Genomic DNA, 25,245 nt, shown 5'->3' with positions numbered 1-25,245 from the left:
AGCTTTGTAAAAAGCCCAGCACATTTTCAGGAATCTACTTGAGGCTTTCCCATAAACCTGTTTTCTGCAAAATGGAAGCATTAGAAATAAACCCAAACTAAATGAATACGGGTCAGGACTCAAAGCAAGCAAAGTTCGAGTATATTATAACCTGGCAAAAAGCATTTTTACATTCTATATATAAAGATTTTTTAAAGATTTTATTTATTTATTAGAGAGAGACAGCAAGAGAGCACAAGCAGGGGGAGCAGCAGAGGCAGAGGGAGAAGCAGGCTCCCCACTGAGCAGGGAGCCCGAGGTGGGGCTCGATCCCAGGACCCCGGGACCATGACCTGAGCTGAAGGCAGACGCCCAACCGAATGAGCCACCCAGGTGCACCAAAGATTTTTTTTTTTTTTATTTGAGTTTGCCAGTGTTTTTTACCCCTATGATTGCCACTTTTGAGGGTAGGGAAAGAAGGGGAAATTCAGGGATCTGTAACTAGTACTTGAAACAGGAAAGATCTTAATTAAGAGAAAATCTCTTCATTAAGACAAATACGTTATCAATGCCAAAGGTGGCTCAGAGCTCTGATTCATTTATCTTAGTCCAGCATTCCTATTGATCTAGGTGATTTTCCTTTAAAAATGTATGTTGTTATTCCAAGCAGCCATGATTTCATGACCTAAAGTTTCTAATACTTTTAGGTGTGCATCTCAAAAATTCTGAAGAGACTCTGGAAAGTTTCCTATTTGGAGAAAAATAAATAAAAAAGCCTGGACAGGCTGGGAGCAAGTCACCAACTAGCTGGATATCTGCTCTAGCCTTCATTTCCTTCTTTATAGCACAGGAAAGCTGCATTTCATCATGTCTCCCAGAACTTCATTAACAGTCATGAAATACAGAGTTCTCTTTCTTATAAATCCAGACAAGTTATCTCTGTCCCCATAGAGCTTTGCCTTCATTCATTCAACCACTGTTCATTGAGCACATAGTGTGGGTCAGGCTGGAGGCTTAGGCAATGAGTGTGCGAAGGTCAGGGAGGACTTATTCCTGCCTTCATAGGCTTTCAGCCTGGTAGAGGAAACCAGCAGTTACAGGATAACAGAGGAGGTTCTGTGAAGGAAAGCCTTCAGGAATGCTCCAGGAGAATAGGGCCGGAGCTTTTTCTATTCAACCAAGACTTCAGAAAGGAACTGGTCCTAAGTGCACAGAGGAAAAGGAGGAAGGGGGTGGAGGGAGGAGTGGGGGGAGGGGAGAGAGGAGGAGTAGGGTAGGAGGTATCCAGGTGAGGGGGCTCGAGCTGAGTCAACAGCAGGTGCAAAGGTTCAGGCATGTGAGGGCATGGCACATTCAAGAGCTCTGGTAGGCGGGGACTGGGTCCTTTAGGCCACATTAAGGAGTTGGGGTTTATTCCTAAAGATAGTGAAGTCCATTGAAGGGGTTAAGCAAAAGAAAGAGCTGATTAAAACACTAGTTCCTGAAGGCTACTCCTGCAGCCGGGCGGAATTTCAGTTGGTTGGGGGAGGAGCAAGACTGGAGGAAGTGGTCTGGACGCCAGTGAGGAGGCTGTTGCTGGAATCCTGGGGACAAGTTGGCAGGTAACCTGAGCCAGGAGCAGTGGTCAAGGAGAGGAGAGGACAGAACCGAAAGGCACTCAGGAGCTAGAGGCTTAGAGAGCTAGGACTACATCACTGAGAGTTCTGATTGTTCTCCTACCCTAGGCATAATGTTTTTCAAGCTGCCAAACAACGCGACTAAGTAGTTGTCCGTTGTGTGTCTCTGGTGGCCTACAAGCTTATGAAATAGAGGGACAATGTCTGTGTCTTTCTTGTCCACCGTCTTATCTTTAGGACTTAGTATGGGGCCTGGCATGTAAATGGATGAAACCTCATCCCCTGCGATGAACATTTGGTGGGTGGGGAGTGATTTCTCTTTTCAGGTATTAAGCTGGTTAAACTTTGACAATTCAGAATTCTTACCTGAGGCAGCCTGGTTAGAAGTGGTAGGGAAAAAAGGGCCTCGTCTTAGAGTTGGGAGATGAACATGAGCCCCTTCCCTTCTCATGTGAGCTGTGTGACTTGAATAAGTTACTTAACCTCTCTGAGCCTTATTTCTTTCATCTGTGGAATGAAGAGGCTGTGAATGTACAATGATTGGACTTCAGAGATTGTGGGGAAAACTAAATGATGTTATCTATGATAAAAGTTTAGCAGAGTGTCTGACACAAACTAAACACTCAATAAATGCTAGTTAGACTAGAAGGATGGAAGGATAGGTGGGTGGATGGAAAGAGGGATGGAGGGATGGATGGGTGGGTGGTACATGGAAAAAAGGTTGGATGGGTGGGTGGATGGATGGGTAGATGGATGGATGGATAGAGGGATGGATGGATGGGGTGGATGGAAAGAGGGATGATGGATGGATGGGTGGATGGATGGATAAATAGAGGGATGGATGGGTAGGGAGTGGATGGATAGATGGATGGATGGATGGATAGAGGGATGGATGGGGGTGGATGGATGGGTGGGTAGATGGATGGGTGGACAGTGGGTGGATGGGTGGGTAGATGGATCAATGGATGGATGGGTGCATGACTGGACAGATGACTGGCTGGATGGTTGGATGGCTGGATGAGTGAATGGATGGATATGTTAATGGACGTGTAGATGATTTGATGATGAATGAGTAGACAAATGAAAGAAACATTCTGAATAGGATATATCTGTTAGGTCATGCTCTTTTTCAGGCCAACTTCAATCCCATTCTGTGGGCATCTGTATAATAAATTGATTAGTCTGAGAACTGAAAAAGCCACCTGGTCTTGGTTTCCATGAAAGTCTTATGGCCTGCTGCCATAAGAATGCTGAAGATTTAAACTTCTTATTTTAGGTTCTGTCTAGACAACCTCTCTAAATAGGAACTTCATGCTAATCTGCAGGTGTTGCTTATGAACAGGTTATTTCTAAATAGTAGCTGGTGCATTACAAAAAAAAAAAAAATACAAGAGCAAATAATATTTACTGAGACCAAGGTCTCCAATGGGAAGATTCCTAGTCAATTTGTCCACCCCTCCCATACCACCTGGTTCCTGCCTCTACCCTACCCAATTACCGGGGAATCAAATATTCACAGTGGGTATAATTAATTAAATGCATTTTTACTAATTAACTTAAGAACTGGTAAATAGGGCCTCCCTTTGGTAGTTTGAAGATGCAGCTACTGGTGCTGTTGATTAAAATGTGAGGCGAATCTGGCTAGAAACTAGCATGTAATGGATGGGGGCAGTATCGCAACATTTCTTTTAAGGTTTGTCAAATCGTGTCCTACTGATATTGCTAAACCCCTTTAATCAGTAAGTATAAAATTCATCTGAGAGCATAAAATATATGTGACAATGGCATACATCAAATCCCAAACTGAACATTCAAAATAAATTGTATCGAGATTTTGTCACAATCATTGATTTCTGCTTTTCAAGCTGGTTTCTGGGGCAGCCACATAAAAGTTAAATACAAGCTATCTATGGGCTCATTGGATTGCAGTAATTCATTAAACCAACAGTGGCTTTAATAAATCTGAACATAAAGATTGCCTCCACAGACACCCTCAGCTTGGAAGCGTGCCACTAATCAAAGAGGGTGGCAAAACTAATCTCGTTGGCATGTAGGGGAGGTGAGAAGTAGCTTTAGAGGGTAGTAAGGGCTGATTTCCAAGGGTAGTATCACGCGTCTGCAGCAAGATCAGATCACTGGGGAGATTAGAGAACCGGGGAGCCAGGCCCTCGGCGTTCGTGGTCAGCACGTGCACAGCCCAGGCCGTGGATTCTCTGAACAAAGCTGGGTTTAGTCTCCAATGTGACCCACTTACGGAATGACCATCAGTTCCCTTGACTGACTGATTTCCCCCATTGGACTTGCTTCCCAATGACGATGGTGATCGCTGGGCTCTTAACAATTTACGGAGCACTCTCACACCCAGTGACTCCTTTAGGCTCATAACCGTCTTGGGAGGGACAAGGCCGAGATGATTAGCATGCCCATTTTACAGATGAGAAAATGAAAGTTTAAAAAGCAAAGCGATTTTCCCTGAGCCCCACGTTTGGCAGAGCTGGAGTCCACAGCCAAGCTGTCCAAACAAAGCCCAAGCTTCGGGCTCAAATCCTGCCTCTGCAACATACTGCAGGTCATCTCACCTTGCAAAACCTCAATTTTCTCAACTGTAAAGTGGAGGTAATTAAGAGTGCCTATCCCTGACTTGGGAGATTTAAGGAGCTCCTATGGATCAGATGGATAACGAGCACTTAATACATGTTTGCTATTATTCGTAGAGATATCAGGTTGTATCAAAAAGACAAACCAGACAAAGCCTATAAAGTAACTAATGGAAATTTCGAATTCCATTTCACACAGGTAGAGGAGAGCCTTGCCCTTATCATGCATTAGCCTTTTCCCACCGCGAAGCACCCTTCTTGTTGGCATATGTTCAGAGAAGCCCATGATATTTCTGTCCCTTTCAGCTGTGACTCATTATTGTAAATAGCAGTGCAATGAGGAGATGAGAAAAGAATTTAAATACACTGACTGACAGAATTTTTAGGGAAAGCGATACACAAGAAGATAAAAAGCAATCAGGAAAATTTGCATACACCCTTGTGGTCTCAAAGGTCATCTATTTGGGAGTCTCTTAATGGAAATACGTCTTTTTAGATTCTGGGTGATTATTTAATTGAAAAAGAAAGAATTTAAATGAATCAAGTCATAGAAGCAAAGTAGATTTATGTCAACTGCAACAAAAAAATTGCATGTTTCTTTGGGAGAAAAAATTGGTCCATTCACATGCAAGTTAAAATTTAGGATGGAGTAGTAAATGTGGCCATTTATTAGGATTTGGTTCAGCACTGTAAAACATGTTGATATTAATGAGCTTTATTAATTTATTTTTTAAATCGGCCTCCTATTACACCCTTTATCTAGAAAAGAGGATGGTTTCATATCTATTAAATTTATGTGAACTTTATAATGACCGTTGGAGGTGAGTATTATCATTCCCACTTTATAGGACAGTATAATATATACTTATTCAAGGCAGGGTCCAAGACATTTTGTCTTTCTTTTTTTCAATCCCTGGTGCCCGACTAATAAAAATGTAAGTCAGAGGTTTAGCAGAACCTCCTAAATGTTCTGCTTAAGACATCAATCTTTTCTTAGAAGGCAGCACAGGGTAGAGGTTTAGGCTCCGGCTTTACCATCAGTTGCGCCTGAGTTCAAACCCCAGCTCTGCACACACTGACAGTACGACCTTCAGAATTTATTTCTTGGACCCTCAGATTATTATAGTGTTACTAATACCTACCTTGTGGAATTGTTATAATAATTAAATTCCAAGATAATAAAATGAGGGGAGAAATGTAAAGCACTTAGCACAATATCTGACACATGGTAATGCTCAAAAATTATAGTTTTCACATCTCATGAGTATACTCAGAAAGACTAGGATAAGCATACTATTTGACCACTGTGGGAACTTTTTTTTTTTTTAAGTATGCTTTAATCATCAGATTTGAAATTAAAAGACACAAACTGAGTGGCTGGTGTATTGCTGGATGAGGAGCAGAATCCAGGGGTTGCACATGACAGCCGGGCACGGATTCATAGTGCTCCTGTGACAAGCCCTGCCTCTGATTAATGCAATGTGCTGGTATTATTAATAAGCAGCAGGGAACCCAGTGTGAGGCTGCCTGCTGCCTCTCATACTGGGTTCATTCACTTTATTATTTTCTAGGACATCATACAGTCCTTTAGTCACATGGGGGGGAAAATCTGCTCATTTAATTTCCACGTAAGGGACAATTAGTACCGATTGCGATGCATAGCTACAGGAATCCAACACCTTTTACGGCATTGACTGTTAGGATATTTGCAAATTTTCTGGTCGTCTCTGGGACATCCAGGATAATCGTACTGTGTTGCAGTCAGCTCGGTATTCACCAGCCCTGGTGAATTACCTATAAAATATATTCAACGCAGTGCCATGTACAATGAAGAATTATGTGACTGACGTTAGCAGACGTGGGGGGTGAAGGATAAGTGAGCCACAGCTCTGCATTGGACAAGTTGTGTGGTCAGTGGTGAGGAGAGAGTGGACTAACATGTCACGAGCATCTACTATGCACCAGGATTTAAGCTAGGTGCTTTATGCATGTCAGCCCCCTTATTCTTAGTCCCCCGACGAAACCCTTGGGCAGGGCCAGCAGCGATCGCATGGCCGGGAGCTCGGTCTCTTCTGCCTGTAAATGACACCTAAATGCTGACAATTTCCAAATTCATGTTTCCAGGTCAGATCAGTTCAGTTTGAACTCCAAACTCATGTTCCCACTGCCCACTTGATATCCCCATTTGGATGTCTAACATGCATCTCAAAATCAGCATACACCTCACCCCAAGCCTGCTCCTCCCAGAGCCTCCCCCAGTCATGAGTGGAGTTTTCATTCTTCTAGCTGTTCAAACCTGAAGCAGCCAAGTCATCCTGGCCTCCTCTCTCTTTGCACACGTGCCACATTCCACTGATAGCAAATCCTGTGTCTCTACCTTCAGTGTCTCTCTAGAACCCAGTCCATCTTTCCATGCTCACCTCGCTCCCTCCTCGTACTCCCACCTTTTAGGCCACCATCATGACTCTCTGGACTTAGGAAGAGTTGCCTGGATGGTTTCCTGCCTCTGCTCCTGTCCCGCTAGAGTCTTTTCCACACAGCAGCCAGGGGAGCATTCTAATGCATAAGTCATCTCATATTGTGCCTCTGCTCAAACTATTCAGTGGCTCCATCTCACTGAGGACAAGAGTGGAGGCCCTCCTAAGTCCCAGAGAAGTCGAGGACCCATATGTTGATGTATCTGTCTCAGCCACTAGTCTATGAGCACTAGGAGGGCAGGGACTGGATCTCCTCCGTCCCTGCATCCCCAGCACTGAATGCACCACCCAGAGAAGGCACAGCAAACACTGAGAAACACTTGCTCCGTGCCCGGTGCATCTTAAACCCTTATGCTCATCAACTTATTTAATCTTCATAACGACCCTGAGATAGGAACTGTTAGCACCGCTGTCTTACAGATGAGAAAACTGAGACACAGAGAAGCCAAGGTCACAGGCCTGTTGGAGGCAGACCAGGGATTTGACCCCAGGCAGTCTGGCTCCAGAGGCCAGTCTGCGCTCTTAGCTAGTACATTGTCCTCATCCTCTTGTCTTTTCTAAGGTGCCCTTGGCAGGTGGGTGGTGGCCAAATGGATGAGTAAGCAAGTGCATGTTAACAGTGGTTATAACTAGCACGCAAGAGCACTCCCTGTGCGTCAGCCCCCCGGAAGCCTTAGATTAGTTCTCTGCATGCACACACTTTCCTGGGGCGTCCCCCAGGGAGCTACTCTGGGACAGAGTAAACAGGTCATATTTGGGCAGAGGGAAAAGCTCAGACAATGTGGCTTGCCCCTGATGCCTACAGGGACCTCTGGAGCTGGGGTGGCCCTTCAGAGTTGTCCAATTGGAGGCAGAGGTCTGGGCTTTTCTTATTCAAGTCGGTAACCGAGGGCTGGTCCCTGGGTGTGGGGGATGCAACCTTGGGTGGGAGAGGCTCCCACCACAGAGGACAACTGCTGGTGGCAGGTGCAAGTGTGAGCCGTCAGTCGCCGACACCCCCAGCCTTTGGCAGGTGAGTGCGTGGGCCCTGAGGAGGAAAGCCGGGGAGAATGCTATGGTGTCCCCTACACGGACTAAGGATTTTGCATAATACCTCATTTAATCGTCGTTGCTGTACCAAGATGAGTCATGCACTTGTTACGCCCACTTTATAATCAAGCGAACTACAGCTTGGAGACGTTAAGTCTAAGCTAATCAATCACCTAGGAAGACGAGATGGGGACTCCAGCCTTGTGTGAATGAAGAAAAGTTTCAGTGAGTGGCCAGGGCCCGCACGTTCAAGTTGCTGCCCAGCCCATAGGCCCTGGCTCATCAGCTCGTGTCGGGGCAGCGTTGGCATGGGCATGGCCATCCGTTGCCCTGGTTGGTCATGTCCTGTCTCCTGCTGGCAAAGCTCTCCCCCTGCTGCGGGCATGTGCTCCTTCCCGATCCTTGCATCATGGCGAGGTCACCAGCCTGGTCCCATGGGGCTTCCGGGTTGGGCACACACCCCTACTCAGTCAGGAGAGCACCGTACCGCGGCCCGGGGGAAGGCCAGCTCTTGCCTGGGAACGACAGGAGAGGGGCCTTGTCCTCGGACGTAGCTCAAGTAGCACCCGTAAGCCCTGAGCTGCCGAAGGCCACGTTCCCCGGCCTCCTCTACAGGGAGAGGTGGAGAAGAGAATGGGAAAGGAGGCCAGGAAGGAGCAAGCAGCAGAGATCTCCTGGCTTGAGCTCCTGGGGTCCCTGAGCCCCAACCTACCTCTAGACTCCCAACTTCGTGAGCCAATAAATACCCCATTAGTATCTTTTTAAAAAATCTTTTTATTTGAATTCAATTTAGTTGACATATAGCGTATTATTAGTTTCAGAGGTAGAGGCCAGTTGCATAAAACACCCAGCGCTCGTTACATCACGTGCCCTCCTTCATGCCCATCACCCGCTACCCTGTCCTCCCTCCTCTCTCCCCTCTAGTGACACCCCTATGATTTTGTTTGTTTCCTATGATTAAGAGTCTCTGATTTTATCTTACTTTATTTTTCCTTCCCTTCCCCTATGCTCATCTGTTTGGCTTCTTAGATTCCACAAGCGAGTGCACATTGACGCCCTGCCGCCTGCAGGTGGGATGACAGCCTTACGGCAGGTGCTGGTTTCAATAATGCATCGGTCCATTTTGGGTGTGTAACAAACAGCCTCAGAATTTCTGGGACTTACGACAACATTCATTTTTCCTCTTTATGGGTCTGCACATTTCCGAGGGTGTGGCTGGCTTTTTCTCCAGGCTGAACGAAGGTCGGGCTCAGGTTGGCTGCCTTCTGGGTCTTCCTTCGGGGGCTGAGAATAATGATGCAGTCGCCAGGGCCATGCACTTCTCGTGGAGGATCACAAGAGCATAAGAGGCCACGCAGAACTGTGTGGAAGCATTAGAGGTCCCTGCTTGCTGCAAGTCAACTAACACTCTGGTGGCCAAAGCGGGTCACATGGCCCGGTGGGGCAAAGGAAGCAGCTCTACCACCTTAGTGAGCAGTGGCAGGAGGGGCAGGCAGGGGGCACAGGGGGGCACTACTGACCTGGGAGGGGAGTGAGGGATTAGCAGCCACCATCCTGTCTGCCGCAGGCAGGAGGAATAAGGAGAGGGGGTGAAGTGATTCCGGAGGCAGTGGGACATCCCGGCCATTGCAAGGGTGGAAGGTGTCCTGTCCCCCAGGCCCCCAAGGGCGGGGTCTGTTCCAATTTCAACACAGTCAGCAGAACCCCAACACTCAGAACCACACGGGCCGTCTCGAGGCAGCAGCTCCGTGCGCAGAGAAACCAGATCCTTTCTGAGAGATCAAAATCAATTTTAAACAGACACAGCTGTTCCCCAGCGGGGGTGTCGGAAGAGGGGGGGGCACCCACCGTGGGGAATGTTTTCTTTCTTTTAGTTTTTAGTTGTTGGAATAACCAAAGAAGATCTCTAAGGTTTGATTATTAATTTCGGGAAGAATCGGTTGGCAACTCTGCTATCCTTTTCAAGAAAGCAAAGTGTAAGATCAAAGGGTGGCTTCATAGCAGAGGTTTTCACCTTATATTGAGTTTGGAGGCTTTTCACAACAGAATGATCAGAAATAGAGCCGGTCGGCTTTTTTGGTGGTGGTTGGGGGTTTTTTTGTGTGTGTGTTGTTTTGTTTAGTTTTTTGATGCACACCTCAGTTGGATAAATCAAATGCCATAATTTAATTCAGTTCAGCACGGGCAGCCCTGGTGGCCCAGCGGTTCAGCGCCGCCTTCAGCCCGGGGCGTGATCCTGGAGACCCGGGATCGAGTCCCATGTAGCTCTCCCTGCATGGAGCCTGCTTCTCCCTCTGCCTGGGTCTCTAATTCAGTTCGGCAAATGTTTACCAAACATCGTCCAAGGCCACGTGCTCACTTATAAAAATATAAACGGATAATAGCGATGGTAGGTCCCCCCCGGCCACCCACCCCGGCATGTCTGGGCTGTCTGGGCCTGTCAACTTGCCTCCCGGGGTCTCCTCACCTGTACAAAAAGCACGTTCAACCTCTGAACGCTGAGGTTCCTTCCAGATCTGAAATTCTAAAGTTCATAGACGGGGCGTTCTGTTCGCACTTGCTGCCCACGCAGAGTACGGAGGTGAGCACCTGGGAAATCAGGCCCGTTGGGGCCACGAGGGTCATGGGCCCCAGCAGGGGTGTTCAGGCGTCCTTCCAGTGGCAAAGCGAAGAATTCCGGAGCCGAGTTCCCCATGGCAGGTGTGGCCTGGGTCCCATCTGGCCACCACTTTTCGCGTCAGCAGTCCAAACAGCAGGCGCGTTTGGAGGGGTAAGGAAGTGACGCAAGATACCAGTGAGGTAGAGGCCGCTGGCGTCCCATGGATCCAGGGCCCGGCCCTGCCTCTTGTGGCTTGTATGACCTTGGGTGGCTCAGCTCCCCGCACTGCAGGTCTCTTATCTGTGAGGTGAGCATAGCAGCAGCTTCCTCAGATGGCTGTTTTCAGGGACGTACACGAAGTACTTGGTGGTGTGTTGCGTGAACCCATTAGCATCATTTTTCTTGTCTTATTATCACCGTACCCCCTCCCCGCGCACTTTCAGGCAAAACTGGATTCTGAACCTGTCAGCTCATTTGGCATCTTCTTAGAAAGTCTGGAAAACTCGGAAAAAAGAGTTTGTCCCATGACTGGAATTCAATCGGAAATGACCACGTCATTCGGTGGTCTTCACCTAAGAGGGCACAGAGATGCGTGAAGGTATGTTACTTTCAATTCCCACAGTAATAAGATAGAAAGGATCTTTTAAAAGCTAGAACCGTAGAAACCCTCCGGGTTAGGGGGAAATCCCGGTGGTAAGGGGCACGTGTGATCACTTCCTGCCTCGTGTGCGAAGGGAGCTCACCCACAGGAGGGCCCGGGCGCTGTTTCTGAGTCTGTGCCCACAGGCAGGGCTGCATTTGCCTGGGGCAAGAGGCTGCACCTCTCCTACGCGGCACAGAAGTGCTCTGTGGGCCCAGCCAGCGCCCTGGACCTGGTCCAGCCTTTGGGAGGCATCGAAGTTCACACTTGGGTTTGATGCCTCCTAATGAACGACAGGGCGAGAACCTCGATCCGGCTTTATTTCTTCCCGAAGCTGCCTAGAAGACTCAGGCTCGACGCTACACCCCAAAGCCCTGAGGCTGCCAGGATTAAGACCTGCAAGGCCCCCCAGTCCTCGGGACTCCTCACTGGCTCCTGTGGGTGGGGGAGCACCCAGCTCTGTTTCTTTTTCTCCAAACTATTTCATCTCTCGGATGCAGGATGGCTGTTTCAGAGCCCGGACACTTGCTTCCCTTCACGGACAGCCCCAGCGGTCTGAGGGGCTAGCTGTGGAACCAACGTGCTGGGAGGAGGGTCGGGGCTGGAGACGTGGCTGCAGGATCCCAGAGAACCCCCCACCAGGGGACAGAGTGAGCTCCCCCCTCCAGCCCTGGTTTCTAGGTCTCTGCCAACTGCTTTTAACACCAAACCTCCTAGCTCTTTGCTTTTCCAGAGGGGCGCACGGCCACAGCTAGCCACGCCTGGGCCGAGGGGTCAGGGTGTCATTCCACTACCCAGACGCCGGAGGTTACTGACCCGCAGCACCATCACCGACATGGCTCTGAGCAAACACAGCTCCCTCTTGAACTGCACACATGCCTAATAACGCGGTCTCGTGGTTTCAAATATTGGATTATAAAATTGTTTTACTTCTCCCCCGCATAAAATAAGGCAGGTAAACAGATAAAGGGGGCAGTCAATTAAGATAAATATGGCAACTTCACAATTTCCTGGCTGGAGACACATTATCCCAATGAGCCGAATGTTGGGTAAAATAGCTCTCTTCTAATTATGTATACAGTTGGACAGCTAATCCTGAATATCGGGGCAGATGGTTGCAGATACAGTCCTCATGGCACATGGGCTGAACGGTGTATACTATTTGGCCAATAAATATGGTTTCCCGGGGCACTTTAGTGCCGACTCCAGGGGCGAGATTCCAAGGCCCTTCCTTACTCCTGCTGTCTCCAATTCCTGAGAAAGGACAGGTCACCATATCTGAGATGCCTTTGTAATGAGTCGTTAGGGGCACCGGGGTCTTAATTCTCCAGGCTGGTTGGTGCCTAATATGGTGTCTGCCTGTGGCCTTGAGCAAGGGCCACACTGGTCTTTATTGCACTGGTCTTAAGAGGGTGGGGGGCCTCGGTGCATCAGGCATCCTAGGAGCAGAAAGAAATGAGCAGAGAGGGAAGCAGAAGCTCTCAGGAGTCTGAACAAGGGGTGGCAGCGAGAGAAGAAATGAGTGAAAAACCTCTCCTGGAGATATCGCTTAGCGGAGCAAAATATGGGGAGAAAAAGGATAAGGGGTCCTGAAAATCCCATTCTTGGAAAATCCTACAGTGCTCCTTACTGAGTCTAACGCACTTCTGTTAAAACACACACACATACACACCCCGAAACAAAACAAAAAAAACCCCAAAAACCTATCTTCTCATCCACCCCTAGAAAGCATAAAAAGCAACTTGTCTAGGATGGAGATCACACAAATGATACTATCAGTGAGAAAAGAATGAATTACCCACTTAGGGTAGGTCTGCAAAGCATTTCAAGCCACTGGGGTGCCATTTCATGAACCAAAAGAACTAATTTACCAAATGGGTCCCCAGGGCCTGGGAGAACTAATGCACTGGCCACCAAGGAGTGGCTCCTTCTATTTCTCCATCACTTCGGTGCCTTTGGTGGAGAAAGAAGGGCCTGGGGCCGGAAGGAACCAGGAGGGTCCCTTGGTGCATCAGGACCCACAGGGAGGAGACTGTGCTCCTGCATCCGAGGGGAAGGGGAAGGGAGAGAAGGCAGAGGCGTTGGCCTCAGACACACCTGGGCCTGAATCTGGTTCTGCATCTCCTCGCTGGGTGAGTCGAGCAAACCTTAGCTTGGAGTTTCTACTGATCTGTGGAAAGGGGCTCCTAACACCTACCTCAGTGATGGGAAGGTTCACCGTGGCTGGTGGAAAGGCACGCCCACACTGGGGCCCGAAGGACGGGAGCTGCCCGTACAGCCCTGGCTGCACCCATCCGCCCCTCCGGCACCTCCTCGGGTGTCTGCACCACTGGTAACACCCATCAGGCTCTTGGGGGCACCAGGTACCCTGCGGGATGCCTTGAGTGCACTGGGTCATTTAATTCCTCAACAGGTCTGTGAAGTATGTAGTCACGTCATCCCGTTTCACTAATGGGGAAGTTGAGGCTCAGGGAAGTTAAGAAACTCTGCTAGTGTCATGGAGTGAGTAAGTGGCGGGGTTGGGACTCGAACCCTTGTCTCCCTAACTCCAGAGCCTGTGCAGTGGCTCTACTCTTGCCCTCGGAGAAGAGAGAGTTCACTGGTGACGTCATTTGGCATCATCCTGCCAGCGGGCTCTGGGGAGGGGGCTCCCCTGAGATGAAGAAATGGAGCCAAAGGCACAGTGGCTGGAAGACTTGACCGTGTGCTCTTTAGCCTATTGAAGGAACCCCCCAGAGACTGCTCTGTGGCGCTGGAAAACAGGAGAGGACCAAGACCTGAGGAGGAGGGAGGTCTGGCAAGATACCCAGGGGTTGAACCAGTCCTTGGGTGTGCAGGGATGGTTTTCTACAGGTGGACGTATTTGTCTCAAGGTTTTGCATTTTACTTGGCTGTTGTTACTTGTCACCATCACACAGGTGACAAAGCCGAGAGCCAAGAGCCCAGAGCGTCAGGCACATCCTTTTGTGAGCCCTGCACCACACCAGGTAAGAAACATCAAAAATACAAGGGACATTCAAGAAAGGAAAAAAACTGCACTTCTCTGAAGAAGTAGAGGCTTTGAGTACCTGCGTGTGTGTAGGAGTCCGTGGGGAGCATGTGTCCTTGGTCCTTATCTATCCCACGCGTACGGGCGTCTGAGTTACAGGTAAATGCGGAAAGAGCGTTTGCAAGCGGAGAACATGCAACGATGGCCGAGTTGTTTAAATGCACACAGAGGGAGGCACCTGACCAACTTCCCGACCCTTAGATGAGCGATTGCTAGGGAGTCAAGGGGAGAATGTCACTCTTCACACTAATAAATGTGCTCTGTGTTCACACTGATTGTGTGTGTGTGCCGTGCAAACACGTGTAGACATTCTCCTCTTGTGTAGACATCCTCCTCTTGCAGCTCCAGGCTGTTTCCCTAAGCCCCACGGTCCTCTGTCCCATTGTCCCCTCCTGGTGTCTTTTTTCTCTCCATCCCTTCGTTTCATAACTGTGGATATGAGGGTGACCCATGGCAGCCCGGGGGCATTGCTGGGAAGGGGTTGTAGCTTAGCTGTTGGGGTTCACGGCGGGCACACTCTCTGTGTACAGGTCTGGCCCCTTCCTCGTCCTCTTTTCCAGGGGCCCGACTTCCGGTTGCCCCCGTCTGGCAGATGCTTTGCCCTTTCCCGAGCACCTGTTAAACCCCACTCAGCCAAAGTCAACCGTGTGAATGAACCAAAGATACGACTCCCAGATTGGCCGGGATTTGCACGTGACCATTGTAATAAACAGAGCACCCATCTGCAGGGAGGGAGGGGGGCTCCCGAGGCTTCCTTGCATTTATGTGTTTCACGCGTATGCGTGGTGCTTTCTGAGCACCTGCCCTGGGTGCCCAGGGCAGTGAGTCTCCAGCTTCGTCATGGTCCACTAGATGCTCCCGGGAAGCAGTTGCTGCAAATGAGGATCCCTGGAACCTCCTCAGAGACTGTGGTTGGTCAGACATTGAGGCTAGAGGTCTACATCTTAACAAAAGAATTAAGCGGACCGGAGGGCAGTGAGCAAGGGGAGAGGGGTACACGGTGAGGTCAGAGGCCAGATTGCACAAGGTCGTGAGCTCACGCCTTCTAATCTAGAAACCTGGAACCAGTAAGTAGTTCAGTATGAACCCGACAGTCCATGGTGCTGGGTACACATTAGTAGGATGCTGGGTCATGTGCTAAAGACTCTGTTCTTCATCCCTCTCAACTCCTTCACCAACAGGGCTTCGGGGCCCCTTCCTGTCTCTGGGTCCTTGTTTCTCCATCCATCATTATACAAGGAGAATGCTGGAATGAATGAACCCAACATTGCCTTCCAGGACCCGGTAGCCTCATTTGGTTGCTGGGTGGCACAACCACACGTACTGGCTTCCCGGGGACAGTTCCGATATATGCCGCTTGTCCCAGCTTCATTATCCCTAACACCCTCGTTGGCTCTCAGAAGTGTCCCAGTTTGGACATTAAATTATAAGGCCATTCTATTTATGGGAGAAGGGAGGTACACATGACACGGCTGTCAGCGATGGGCTAGGCTCTCTGCCTTGGTTCTGATTAGGAGATTTCTTTCTCTGAGTGAGGATGGTCTTGCAGACTTTCCAAAATGCCCAGGTAAGCTTTGAAGGGCACCAAATGCACATGGCACAGTTGCTCAGAATGATGCTCAAGAAGGTGAGGCGCTCGGCAGATACTGGTAGAGGCTGGTGAGTGCACGGGGGCCAGCGGGCAAGGCCTGAGCGAGCCTCGGATGGGGTCTGGTTGATGGGGAAAGATGGCAGCGGGGAAATGGGGGGAGATCCCTATGGAGCAAGCCCATTTTCCAGCATGGTTCTCAACACCAGCTCACTGGGCCGGGAGGCCGGGGCTACTCTAGGAACGAGCACCATCACGTGCTCACAGTTGTGAGCCCCCGAGAGAGGGGGTGGGCTGTGGTTGAGAGACAGCTCTGGAGCCTCTCCCCCAAGTTCATATGTGTCTCCCAAGAAATGAGTCGTAAACGCACATGAGCCTGCGGGGAGGCGGGCGGGCGGGCAGAGACGCGGGTTCTGGGGCCGTTTTGTTACCTGAGATCACCTGGGGAGGAGCGGCAGTGGAAGCTGGGGTGGGGGAGAGAGGGAGACTAGTCATCTTTTTGGTTTAAATCAAGTAGACTCTAGAGGGTAATTGATCCCAGACTTTCTGTCTGAGATCTGGTCCTTTTGTACGTGGGTGAACATAAGGAGACACAGCTGCTAAAAGCCCCCTTTTTCATGTTAAGAAGCAATTTCTCAAAAATAAAATTCTTTAAGATCCTAGGAGGCACCCCAGGAGTTTCTAAAGTGAGTTTCTTGACATTTCAATGGCTGTTTTACAACCGGGGAAGAGGAGGCACAGAGAGAGAGAGAGAGAGAGAGAAAGGAACTCAAGGAATGGGTGTTTGCTTTCTTTCCTCCTTGTTAGATTTTTTTTTGTTGTTGTTGTGTTTTGTTTTGACTTGATTTGAAGATTCTGGTGGGTGGGAATAATCTCACTGGAGAGGAAAATGAGTAACACTTGGTCAGTTTGTTTACCGTACGAACGCGCTCACACACATCATTTGCAGAGGGCTTACTACGGGTTACGTGGCAAGGATGCAAAGACGCGTGAACGCCGACCCCCCTCCTTCTCCCACGCCCAAGCTCTCGGTGAGCTCTCCAGGCAGAGCTGCTCCTGATTGTCGCCCCAGAAAGTTTGTTCCCAGGACCCCCCTTGCCCCCCACCCCAGTTACCGGTATTTGCATATGTGCTGACTTCTGTCTATATTGTCTTTATAACATAAAATGAACCTTTTTTAAGAGGGGGGAGGGGCAGAGGAAGCGTGCGAGAGAGCCTCAGGCAGGCTCCATGCCCAGCACACAGCCAGACTTGAGACGCGATCTCAGGACCCTGAGGTGGTGACCTGAGCTGAAATCGAGAGTCACACACTTAACCGTCCGAGCCACCCGGGCGCCCCCGAGGTGAACCATTTTAAGGCAAACAATTCAATGGTATCTAGTACGTCCATAATGTTGTGCGACCACCACCTCTATTTCTAAACTGTTTCCTGACCCCCCAGAATAAAACCCAGTACCCATTAAGCAGGTATTTCCCGTTCTCCTCTTCCCCCAGCCCCCGGCACGCATGTCTATTTGGATTTACCTAATCTGGGGAGTCCATGGAAATGGAATCCTGGTACCTTCTGCGTGCGGCTTCTTTCAGCTAACATACTATCTTTTGAGCTCCATCTGCATGGTGGGAGGTGTCCGTGCTGCATTCCTTTTCATGGCTGAGTAGTATCCCACTGTATGGACATACCGCAACTTGTTTATCCAATCATCTGTGGTAGGACGTTTGGGCTGTTTCCACCTTCTGGCTGTGGTGGGTAGTGCTTCTCCGAACATTTGTGTAGGACCTTCAGTCCGGATAACTGTTTTCACCTCTTTGGCTGTCTACCCAGGAGTGTGATTGCTCAGTCATAATGCGATTCCGTGTTTGACTTTTTGAGGAACCACCAAACCCATAGTATCCCATAGTGGCTGAACCATGACCACCCCTCGTTTGAGGTTCCTCCATAATATAACCAAAGGACTTCAAAGAACCGAATCCTGATTTACAGATATACCATGACGCCTACGTTTCTTGGTTGGTCCGGTGGGGTCAGAATTACTGCTAATGAGACTCAGGTCAGGGGTTCAATCCCCAGCTGAGCAGTTAGCTCGGTAGAGGAGACAGTGAAAAATGCTGCCGGCTGCCACATGTTCCACCAACACCGCCTTGCCCTCTTGCAAAAGCTTGTTAGTGGCCCCAGGGGGTTGGAGCAAGAGTGGGTTTTTATGGTTCCAAATAAAAATCTAGCATCCAAGGCACAGTGGGACTAATTGGAAATCAGATGACCGCTTACTTCTGGTCTCGGTTCCACCTGATTTCTGCGGGCCCCTGGGGTCAATCGCTTAAACCAACCCCCCACCCCACCCCACCTGGAGCTTCAGTTTCTTCATCTCCAAAGTAGAATCCCGAATCCTTACTCCAAAGAGATGACCATGCAGCCTGAGCCCTCTGCGCACAGTAGGCTTCCTACCTGGTGGATGCCACCGGTACCTCCCAAGGGTGGGCAACTTGAGCCTGCGCCGGCGCCCGCCATCCCATCGCTCCTGCAGCAGGCTCCCCGCGGGCGACTCTCTGAGGTTGACTGACTGAGCTCCAATGGTGGTGCACTATTGTCCTCGGGGTTACACTGGCTGTTTTAAATTGTCCTATTTGCATGGAATGAAGCTTGCTATGGTAACAAGGTCTGGTGGCTGGAATCCAGGGCCCCAGTGAAAAAATGCAAAGCCTTGTGCTCTGGGACAAAGAGGAGCCAGATGGGTTTACCAACTTTAAGGTAACCTAGGGTTCTCCTGTGAAGAGGGAATGGGTAAACTGAGGCAGCAGGGCGTCAGCGCTCCCAGGAGAAAGGGGGTAAGCCCCTTTTTTTGGGGGGGCTTCCAGTCTCCTTCTCAGCCCTGTCGCCCCCCCCTCCCCAGTATGTAGCCAAAGCTAGGAAGCTTAGGACCTAGCTGAGGCCAGCTGTCTGGGTATAGGGTGCACAGACCCAAGGGGTTCGAGTCTGTGGGGCACCCCGGGGCAGGGCGGGGAGCTCCTTCCGGGGAGGGCCGCCAGCGCAGGTGGGGGCGGGGGGAGGGCACTGGGGCACCGGCTCGCTCCCCTTGCGCGGTCCCCGCGCATCTCCAGGAGGTGAAGCCCGGCTGCCCCCCCCCCCCGCCCCCGTCCCCTCCCGGAGCTGCGTCCCCGCCCCCCTCCCGTGCACCCCTGTCCCCAGAGCACCCACCCCCTGCCCGGCCCTGCCCGGCCCTGCTGCCCAGGGTGCTGGGGCGCCTGCTGGCCCGGGCGGGGGCCGCCCCACCGCTGCCGGGAGGGGACCCAGGGCCGGCCTCGCAGCGCGCGCGCCCCCTGCCCCTCGCGGGCGGCGCCCCCTCGCGCCCCCGGGGGCCGCCGCCCGCCTCCCCCGCGCCCCGGGGAGGGTGTCCCCAGGGCGGGGGGCGCGGGGGGCCGAGGGTGCGCCCCGCTGCCGGCCCGGGCCCCCTCCGGAGCGCGCGGCGATGGTAGGCTCCGGCCCGGAGTGGAGCGCGGGCGGCGCGGTGTCCTTCCCGGCCGCGCTGGGCGCCCGCCGGGGTCTCGGGAGCTCCGCTCCTCCTCCTCCCCCTCCTCCCCCTCCTCCCCCTCCTCCTCCTCGGGCTCCTCCTCCTCCCCCGCCGCCTCGCTACCGCCGCGGCTCCGGCTGGAGGCGCCGCTGTCATTCCTGCGCCCCAGCAGCCGGCGCTGCCGGAGCCTGGGGGTCGGGGCGCGGGGGAGCCGGGCCGCGGGGGGCCCAACAGGTAGAGCCGGGGGCGCCCGGCCGCGCCCCCCCAGCGCGCGCGCATCATGCAGCTCTTTGTCACCTCTCTCGCCCCCAGGCCAGCATCCTGAGCATGATGGAAGACAATAAGCAGCTCGCGCTCCGCATCGATGGGGCGGTCCAGTCGGCCAGCCAGGAGGTGACCAACCTGCGGGCCGAGCTCACGGCCACCAACCGGAGGCTGGCGGAGCTGAGCGGCGGCGGCGGCGGCGGCCCGGGCCCGGGAGCGGCGGCGGCGGCGGCGGACATGGAGAGCCAGCAGCTCGGCGCGCAAGGTAGGGGCGGGGGAGGGCGCGGGGCGCGCGGGGCGCCCGGGCCAGCTCGCCGCGCGGTGCAGCGCTTGCAGGCTGCTGTCATTCCGGGTCCACGCGGTCGCACGGGGCCCGGGGCGGCGCCCCTCCCGCGCCTGCAAGTGCCCTGTGGGAGGCACACGGCCCCCCGGCTCCGTGGGCAAACTTTGCATGCCCGGGGGCCTCTGCGCCCACCCGCGGCCGTGGGAAGGTGGAGAGGGTGGGGAGCCACAGCGCCCACAGCGCCCACAGCGCCCGCAGCGCCCGCAGCGCCCGCAGCGCCCGCGCACCCCCGCGCCCCGGAGCGACCGCGAGCTCGGTTGGGGTACAGGGCTGGACCGGCTCGCACTTTTCTCCACGGAGGCCGAATCCCTGGGCTCGATTGCATCTGGACTTTATTCCCCCTCCACACACACACACACACACACACACACACACACACACACACACACATCTGAGATCGTGCAGACAGCGGAACCCAGCGATGCAACAGTAGATGCTCTGCTCAGCAGGGAGTTTCGATTTCCAGCAAATATAAACAGGAGAGCACTTTGCAGAGGGAAATCTTAGACCTCAAAGGCTGAGTGATGGGCTCCTGGAGAAAGGAAGGCTGAGGTGCTGGGGTGCAGGGGAGCCGCTGCTGGAAGGGACTGTTTGCACTTTAGAGGATGGGGATGGGGCAGGATGGTGGGGGGAGACAGCTGGACAGTGTTGACATTGACAGTGATGAAACCCTGAAACCCCCCGGGAGGGTTAAAGGTGGAGGAAGCATCCCAAAATGTCCTGTTTGGTTTCTGTGGATTGGAAAGTAAAAGGGCAGACTGGCCTTTCAGCCTTTTCCTTTTTTCTTTTTTTTTTTTTTTTTGCCTAATTGCTCTTTAAGAAATAGTATCACTGATCATTAATATCATTTCCTATTATAAAACCAAAACCGCTGAAATCCAGAGTTCGACAGAGAAACACGATCCAGCCCAGCAGGGCCACTTGTATAAATATGTCACTCGGTGAAGTATGAGGTACCAATAGCTCAGTGGTTCGGAGGAATTTTCTGGTTTGGTTGCTATTTCAAGAGCTTTCCCCTAAGTGTGGACAGAGTGTCCGTGTTGGTGTTGATGCCTGCTCGCCCTCGGTTTCTGGTTGCTCCTTCCCTTCCCGGGGAAGGTGTGCTTTTTTTCTGGTGCGGGATCCTAAGGCTGTACATCAGTCTTACGTGGCGTTTCAAGTCCCGTGAACTTGGGACTTTGGGAGTCGGTCAGAAGTCTCAGGAATCCGGGCGGGAATTGGGTACTGAAGTAGCCATGATGTAATGGTGGGAAGGTGTTGGGAAGCGGTTATTTGCTGCAGTTTTCAAGGTAGGTATCGGCTTATTCTATCATTTATCCCTTGCTCTGTCATTGTGTGTGGAAGATGCTCTCCGCTGGCATCTGGAGGGGAAAAAAAAAAAAAAAAAAGGAAGCCAGACTGCACGGCAATGCTTTACTCTTCATCGGCAGAGACTCTTCCAACATTAGAGAAATAGCTCCGATCTGGCATTCTGCTAAGAATCAAAAAGCCGTGGTGAGGAGGGCTGAACAGTGCTGGTTTTTTCCCACCGTCCGGCCCCTTCCTCAGCCAGGAAAAAGTGAAGTGGCTTTCCCTCGAGCCCTGGGTCCAGTTGCAGGGCGAGCACGCTGAGGAGGTCAGGACGGCCGCGATCCACGTGCCCAACTTGGAAATGGAGATACTTAGCTGATGGTTAAATGGTTGTTGTCGTGGAGCAAGGGTGGGCGGTTTCCTTCTTCTCTTTTCCTACAAAAATGCACAAGGCTGTCCGAATGACTTTTGGATCTCCCCATATCCTTAAAAACACACGAAACCAGCATCTCCCTCGTGCTCACAGAGGTACTGCCCACGTCAGTAGCCGCCTGTGGGCCGTTGGATGAAGGATGGTCTTGATTTTCTCCCCTCTGTGTATCCTTGATATTTTTCGACCTCCACCAAGGGGGAATTTAGTGATTTCATAATCAGAGAATAAAATGTTAAAGGTTAAAAAAAGATTTTAAAAAATGTTAAAGGTTAACTCAATCGTTGGCCACATATCCCTCGAAATTGATGTGAATTTAAACCAAGGTGATGCTTGAAAAGACAACAAGCTCCCTGCCACCCCCCCCCCCACCCCTGCCATATAATCCAATAGGGCATCACTTACTTGTCTATACAGGGGTACCTCAAACTAGTACTTTTTGCCTCTGTGAGTTCTTTCGGTTTTGTTTTTATTTTCTTGTTTTGGTTTTCTCTCCTGACCTATGGGAGCGTTTTGCCAGAACAGAAACCCCCTGCAGATGTGGTCCGGTGGGTTTCTTCGGCTGGTGCTTTCGTGTTCCTAAAGGAAAGCGTGGGGTTCTCTCAAGCGAAGTCTAAAGTGCGGCCCGATTGGTTTCCTCGTGCTTCTTCATGACACACCTCCTGGAAGCTCAGCTCCTGGGGGTTCCTGACTGTTCTTCCGAATTCATCTCCTGTTTTAATTTTGTCTGTGCTGGTGAGATTTCATGGGCCCAAACCCTGGGAGCATTGGGTTGCTATTGAGTTGTCTTTTTGCAAAATCAAAGTTTTGAATGAAATGAGTATCTTTCAAAATGCATCTGGAGAAGTCATATTTTACTAAAGGGCATTATGCACATATTAAATGAATGCTAATGCACTTTTAATAATATTAGCACAAATGGTTACAGGGGAGAGTCACCTCTTGCTCTCCCCGCCAAGACTTCGTTAGATCTATCTTCAATTTTTTGGTTAAAAATTTTCTTTAATGTATTAAACGAGCTCATCAGTTCGCCATGGGAGTTTTGTTCCAGCGATGGTATCTGACGGTAGGTGAGTCAATGACGAAAACTTGGGTTTTCCTAGAGAGTTAATGCAGTGTGTCATTTAAACAAAATATTAACTTGGTTGGTACCCTGTGTGAGCTGGCATGGTTGCTACGTAACGGAGTCTAGAAAGTGAACTGCTGAAAATCTGGGCTTTCGACACTTTGCAGGATCTTCTTTCGGAATCTGTGTTGAAAGAACACTTGGCAGCCAGCCCATCTCCTCTCTCCCTGCTTCGAGTGAGTTGGATAATCCCTAATGAGGATGCTGGCATACAGCGTGGAGGGCATCCGTGCAGGGCGGCACATTTCACAGCTCCGGAGCTGCCTCTTGGGTTGGGGGGTGGGGGTCAAAACTGCCTTTGACAGGTGGACAGAAGGAGCCTCGGAAAGAACAGAGCCAAGCATTTGTTCCAATTTGTCTTGTTGTTGGTAGCCAGAGAACGGATTTGTTTAAAGTAACATTTCTAAGCTGTTTTCCTCGGCGTAACATCTCTGGAAAATGTGTTTAAAATGCTTGCTGTTCTTTGAGGGGAAAATATAGCAGTTTGTTTCTCCGAAAATGTCTTATCTGATGAATGACTAATATTAGATTCAATTGGTTGCTTTGCTATGCATAGAATAAAACAATTAAGCTCCATTGTACCCGATTCAAATAGGTGTTAACTGTATAGTCCATAAAATACGTGTGCCTAGTAGGATGTGTGCCTACTGCTATTAGTTTGTGGGCTTTTTTTTTTTTTTTTGGAAGTAATTGTATTTATATGCCGATGCGAGTGGAAGTGCTGATAGCGTCTTTTTTGGGTGTTGAGGACTAGCAAGCAGCCTACTGCATGTGTTAGGATGGGGATGGAGAACAGGGTCGTTCTCTACACCTTGGTACATTTCCATAAGTAGATGCAAGTTTTTTTATTTATTTTTTTCTCCCTAGACGCTAAAATAGACTGTTACTTCAGGTCTGACTGTTCTTATATAGCGTCACTACAACACTGGAAATTCTTCGGTGAAGTATGAATTACCTCTGGACTAAATTGAATGTGTGAGCAGTCTGCAGAGACGCTAGACACTGTGGCTTTGCAAAATAAGTTCTGTCTTTTGGCATCCCCTTCCCAATTCATTCTACCTACGCTCTTGTTTTCCCAAGTAGACTTCTTCTTCTTTTTTTTTTTTTTTTGAAAAAGGATTTTTTTCAAATGGCAGAGGAGATGGAACAAAATGAGGTGGGATCTCTGAGGCCTCCTGTTAGCTTGCCCCCAACGTATAGGGCTTGGGTCACGTACGTCTTGGTTTTCTGGCTGTATCAATGGGGCGAGAGAGACGTGTGTCTCTTCCTCATCTGCTAGGCCGTCAAGAGATGGGACTTCAAAGTTCTTCCCAAAAATCCCCATGCGTGGTCACAAAGAGATTACTTACAGATCAGTGCAGCATGGCTGAAATTAGTTATTGATTGCCTATTATTTACTGTCTTCCCATTGTCTTTGGAAAATGCCTTCCGAGGACCCCTTAAGTCAAGTTTCTGGCTCTGATTAATTTCACGCTTCCGATATTCCATGATTTACTGGTGCTTTTCAGAACTTCTTTGATATTAACCAGGGTCTAAGCCAAACTGATTTTATTAGTGGGAGCACTGCCCCATGTCCTCCCAGGGTAAGACAAGGTTTGTCCTCCTTCCCATGCCTTGACCCCTTACTCCCCAAGACCACTGGCACTTTTTAGGAATCCCGTAGGTCATAATTTGTGACTTACTGGCTGCCAGTGAGCTTGTAGCAGATGGGCCTGGCAGGTGGGGAGTGCTGGTTGGAGCGTTGCCTACTTGCACAGTGCAAGTCATATGGGGCCCGGAAGGTCAAGCTTGGGGTCCTGGCCATGTCCGTTGCCTATTTTGTTTATATTTATTCCTGAGTTATATGGCTAAGAGGAGTGCGGTCAACATGAATTCCCCAGTTCTTTTCAGACCATTTCCGGGATTGGTTTGTGTGAGCTTTGGCGCTTAGCTTCTTACCCCCTGCCATCCATCAGGCAAGGACACTACTTACTCTGCCCGCTGAGGCCGGGGAATGGGTTTTTAAGGGATCCTGTAAATGAAAATCAGTCTGTACCGTTTGGGCTGGGTATCAGGGTGAGTAACACATGGGATGACACGGGGTGCCACCAACAGCACTCATCACAGTATCTTAGTCACCTGAAATGCAGGCGGAGCAGGCTCAGGCAGGATCACTTAGGAAAAGCCAGCTTCCCAGAGTGACCATCCATCGTGGCAGATTGTACCTGATGGTTCAGAGCGGGTAAGAGTCCTGCTGGGCCATGTCACCGTCCTCAAGGTTCCCCGCCAGCCCCATCCCTACTGGAAGAAGAAGCTGGAGGAAGGCCAGGCAAAGGGCTCTCTTCTTCCTCCCCATGTGGTTGGATGAGACCAGAACATTCTTGCTTGTTTGAGGCAACCTCAGATCTAAGCGGTAGAGTCCAGGTTGTGCTCTGTGGGCATTCCTGCTTCCCCCTCGGAGTCCTAAGCTGCTAGAAACATGAAAGAAGCTGAACGCAGTTTTAATGAGTTTGGCAAGAACAACTGTTTGGGCAGGTGGCTTCCGTGTGGTGGGAAATCATCGGTTCTCAATTTGTTTTGGTGTCTTTGTTAACTTGGCCTTCCTGGACCTTTGGGTCAGGCTCCTGAAAAGCTCCCGTCCCCTTCTCCCTCTGATGAATTGAGACCCTCGCACGAGAGCTCAGGTGGAGCTTGTTAACAGGCAGCTCTGCAGGCAGAGCCCCCCCGAGGTCT

The 25,245-nt window shown here is 50.7% G+C and overlaps 1 protein-coding gene across 3 annotated transcripts in view; it reads left to right on the top strand.

Moving 5' to 3' along the window:
* The window catches only part of KAZN (kazrin, periplakin interacting protein), a 1,010,923-nt gene that overhangs the window by 569,582 nt on the left and 416,096 nt on the right, over positions 1–25,245 (top strand). For all 3 annotated transcript variants that reach the window (XM_072828267.1, XM_072828268.1, XM_072828276.1), the window contains exon 3: positions 19,393–19,609. In XM_072828267.1, the coding sequence (XP_072684368.1) occupies positions 19,393–19,609 (217 nt within the window). The remainder of the gene's footprint in view (positions 1–19,392; positions 19,610–25,245) is intronic.

This window comes from Canis lupus, chromosome 5, assembly GCF_048164855.1.
Source record: "Canis lupus baileyi chromosome 5, mCanLup2.hap1, whole genome shotgun sequence".
In the NCBI taxonomy this organism is placed as follows: Eukaryota; Metazoa; Chordata; class Mammalia; order Carnivora; family Canidae; genus Canis; species Canis lupus.
This window is presented reverse-complemented; position numbering and strand designations above follow the sequence as displayed.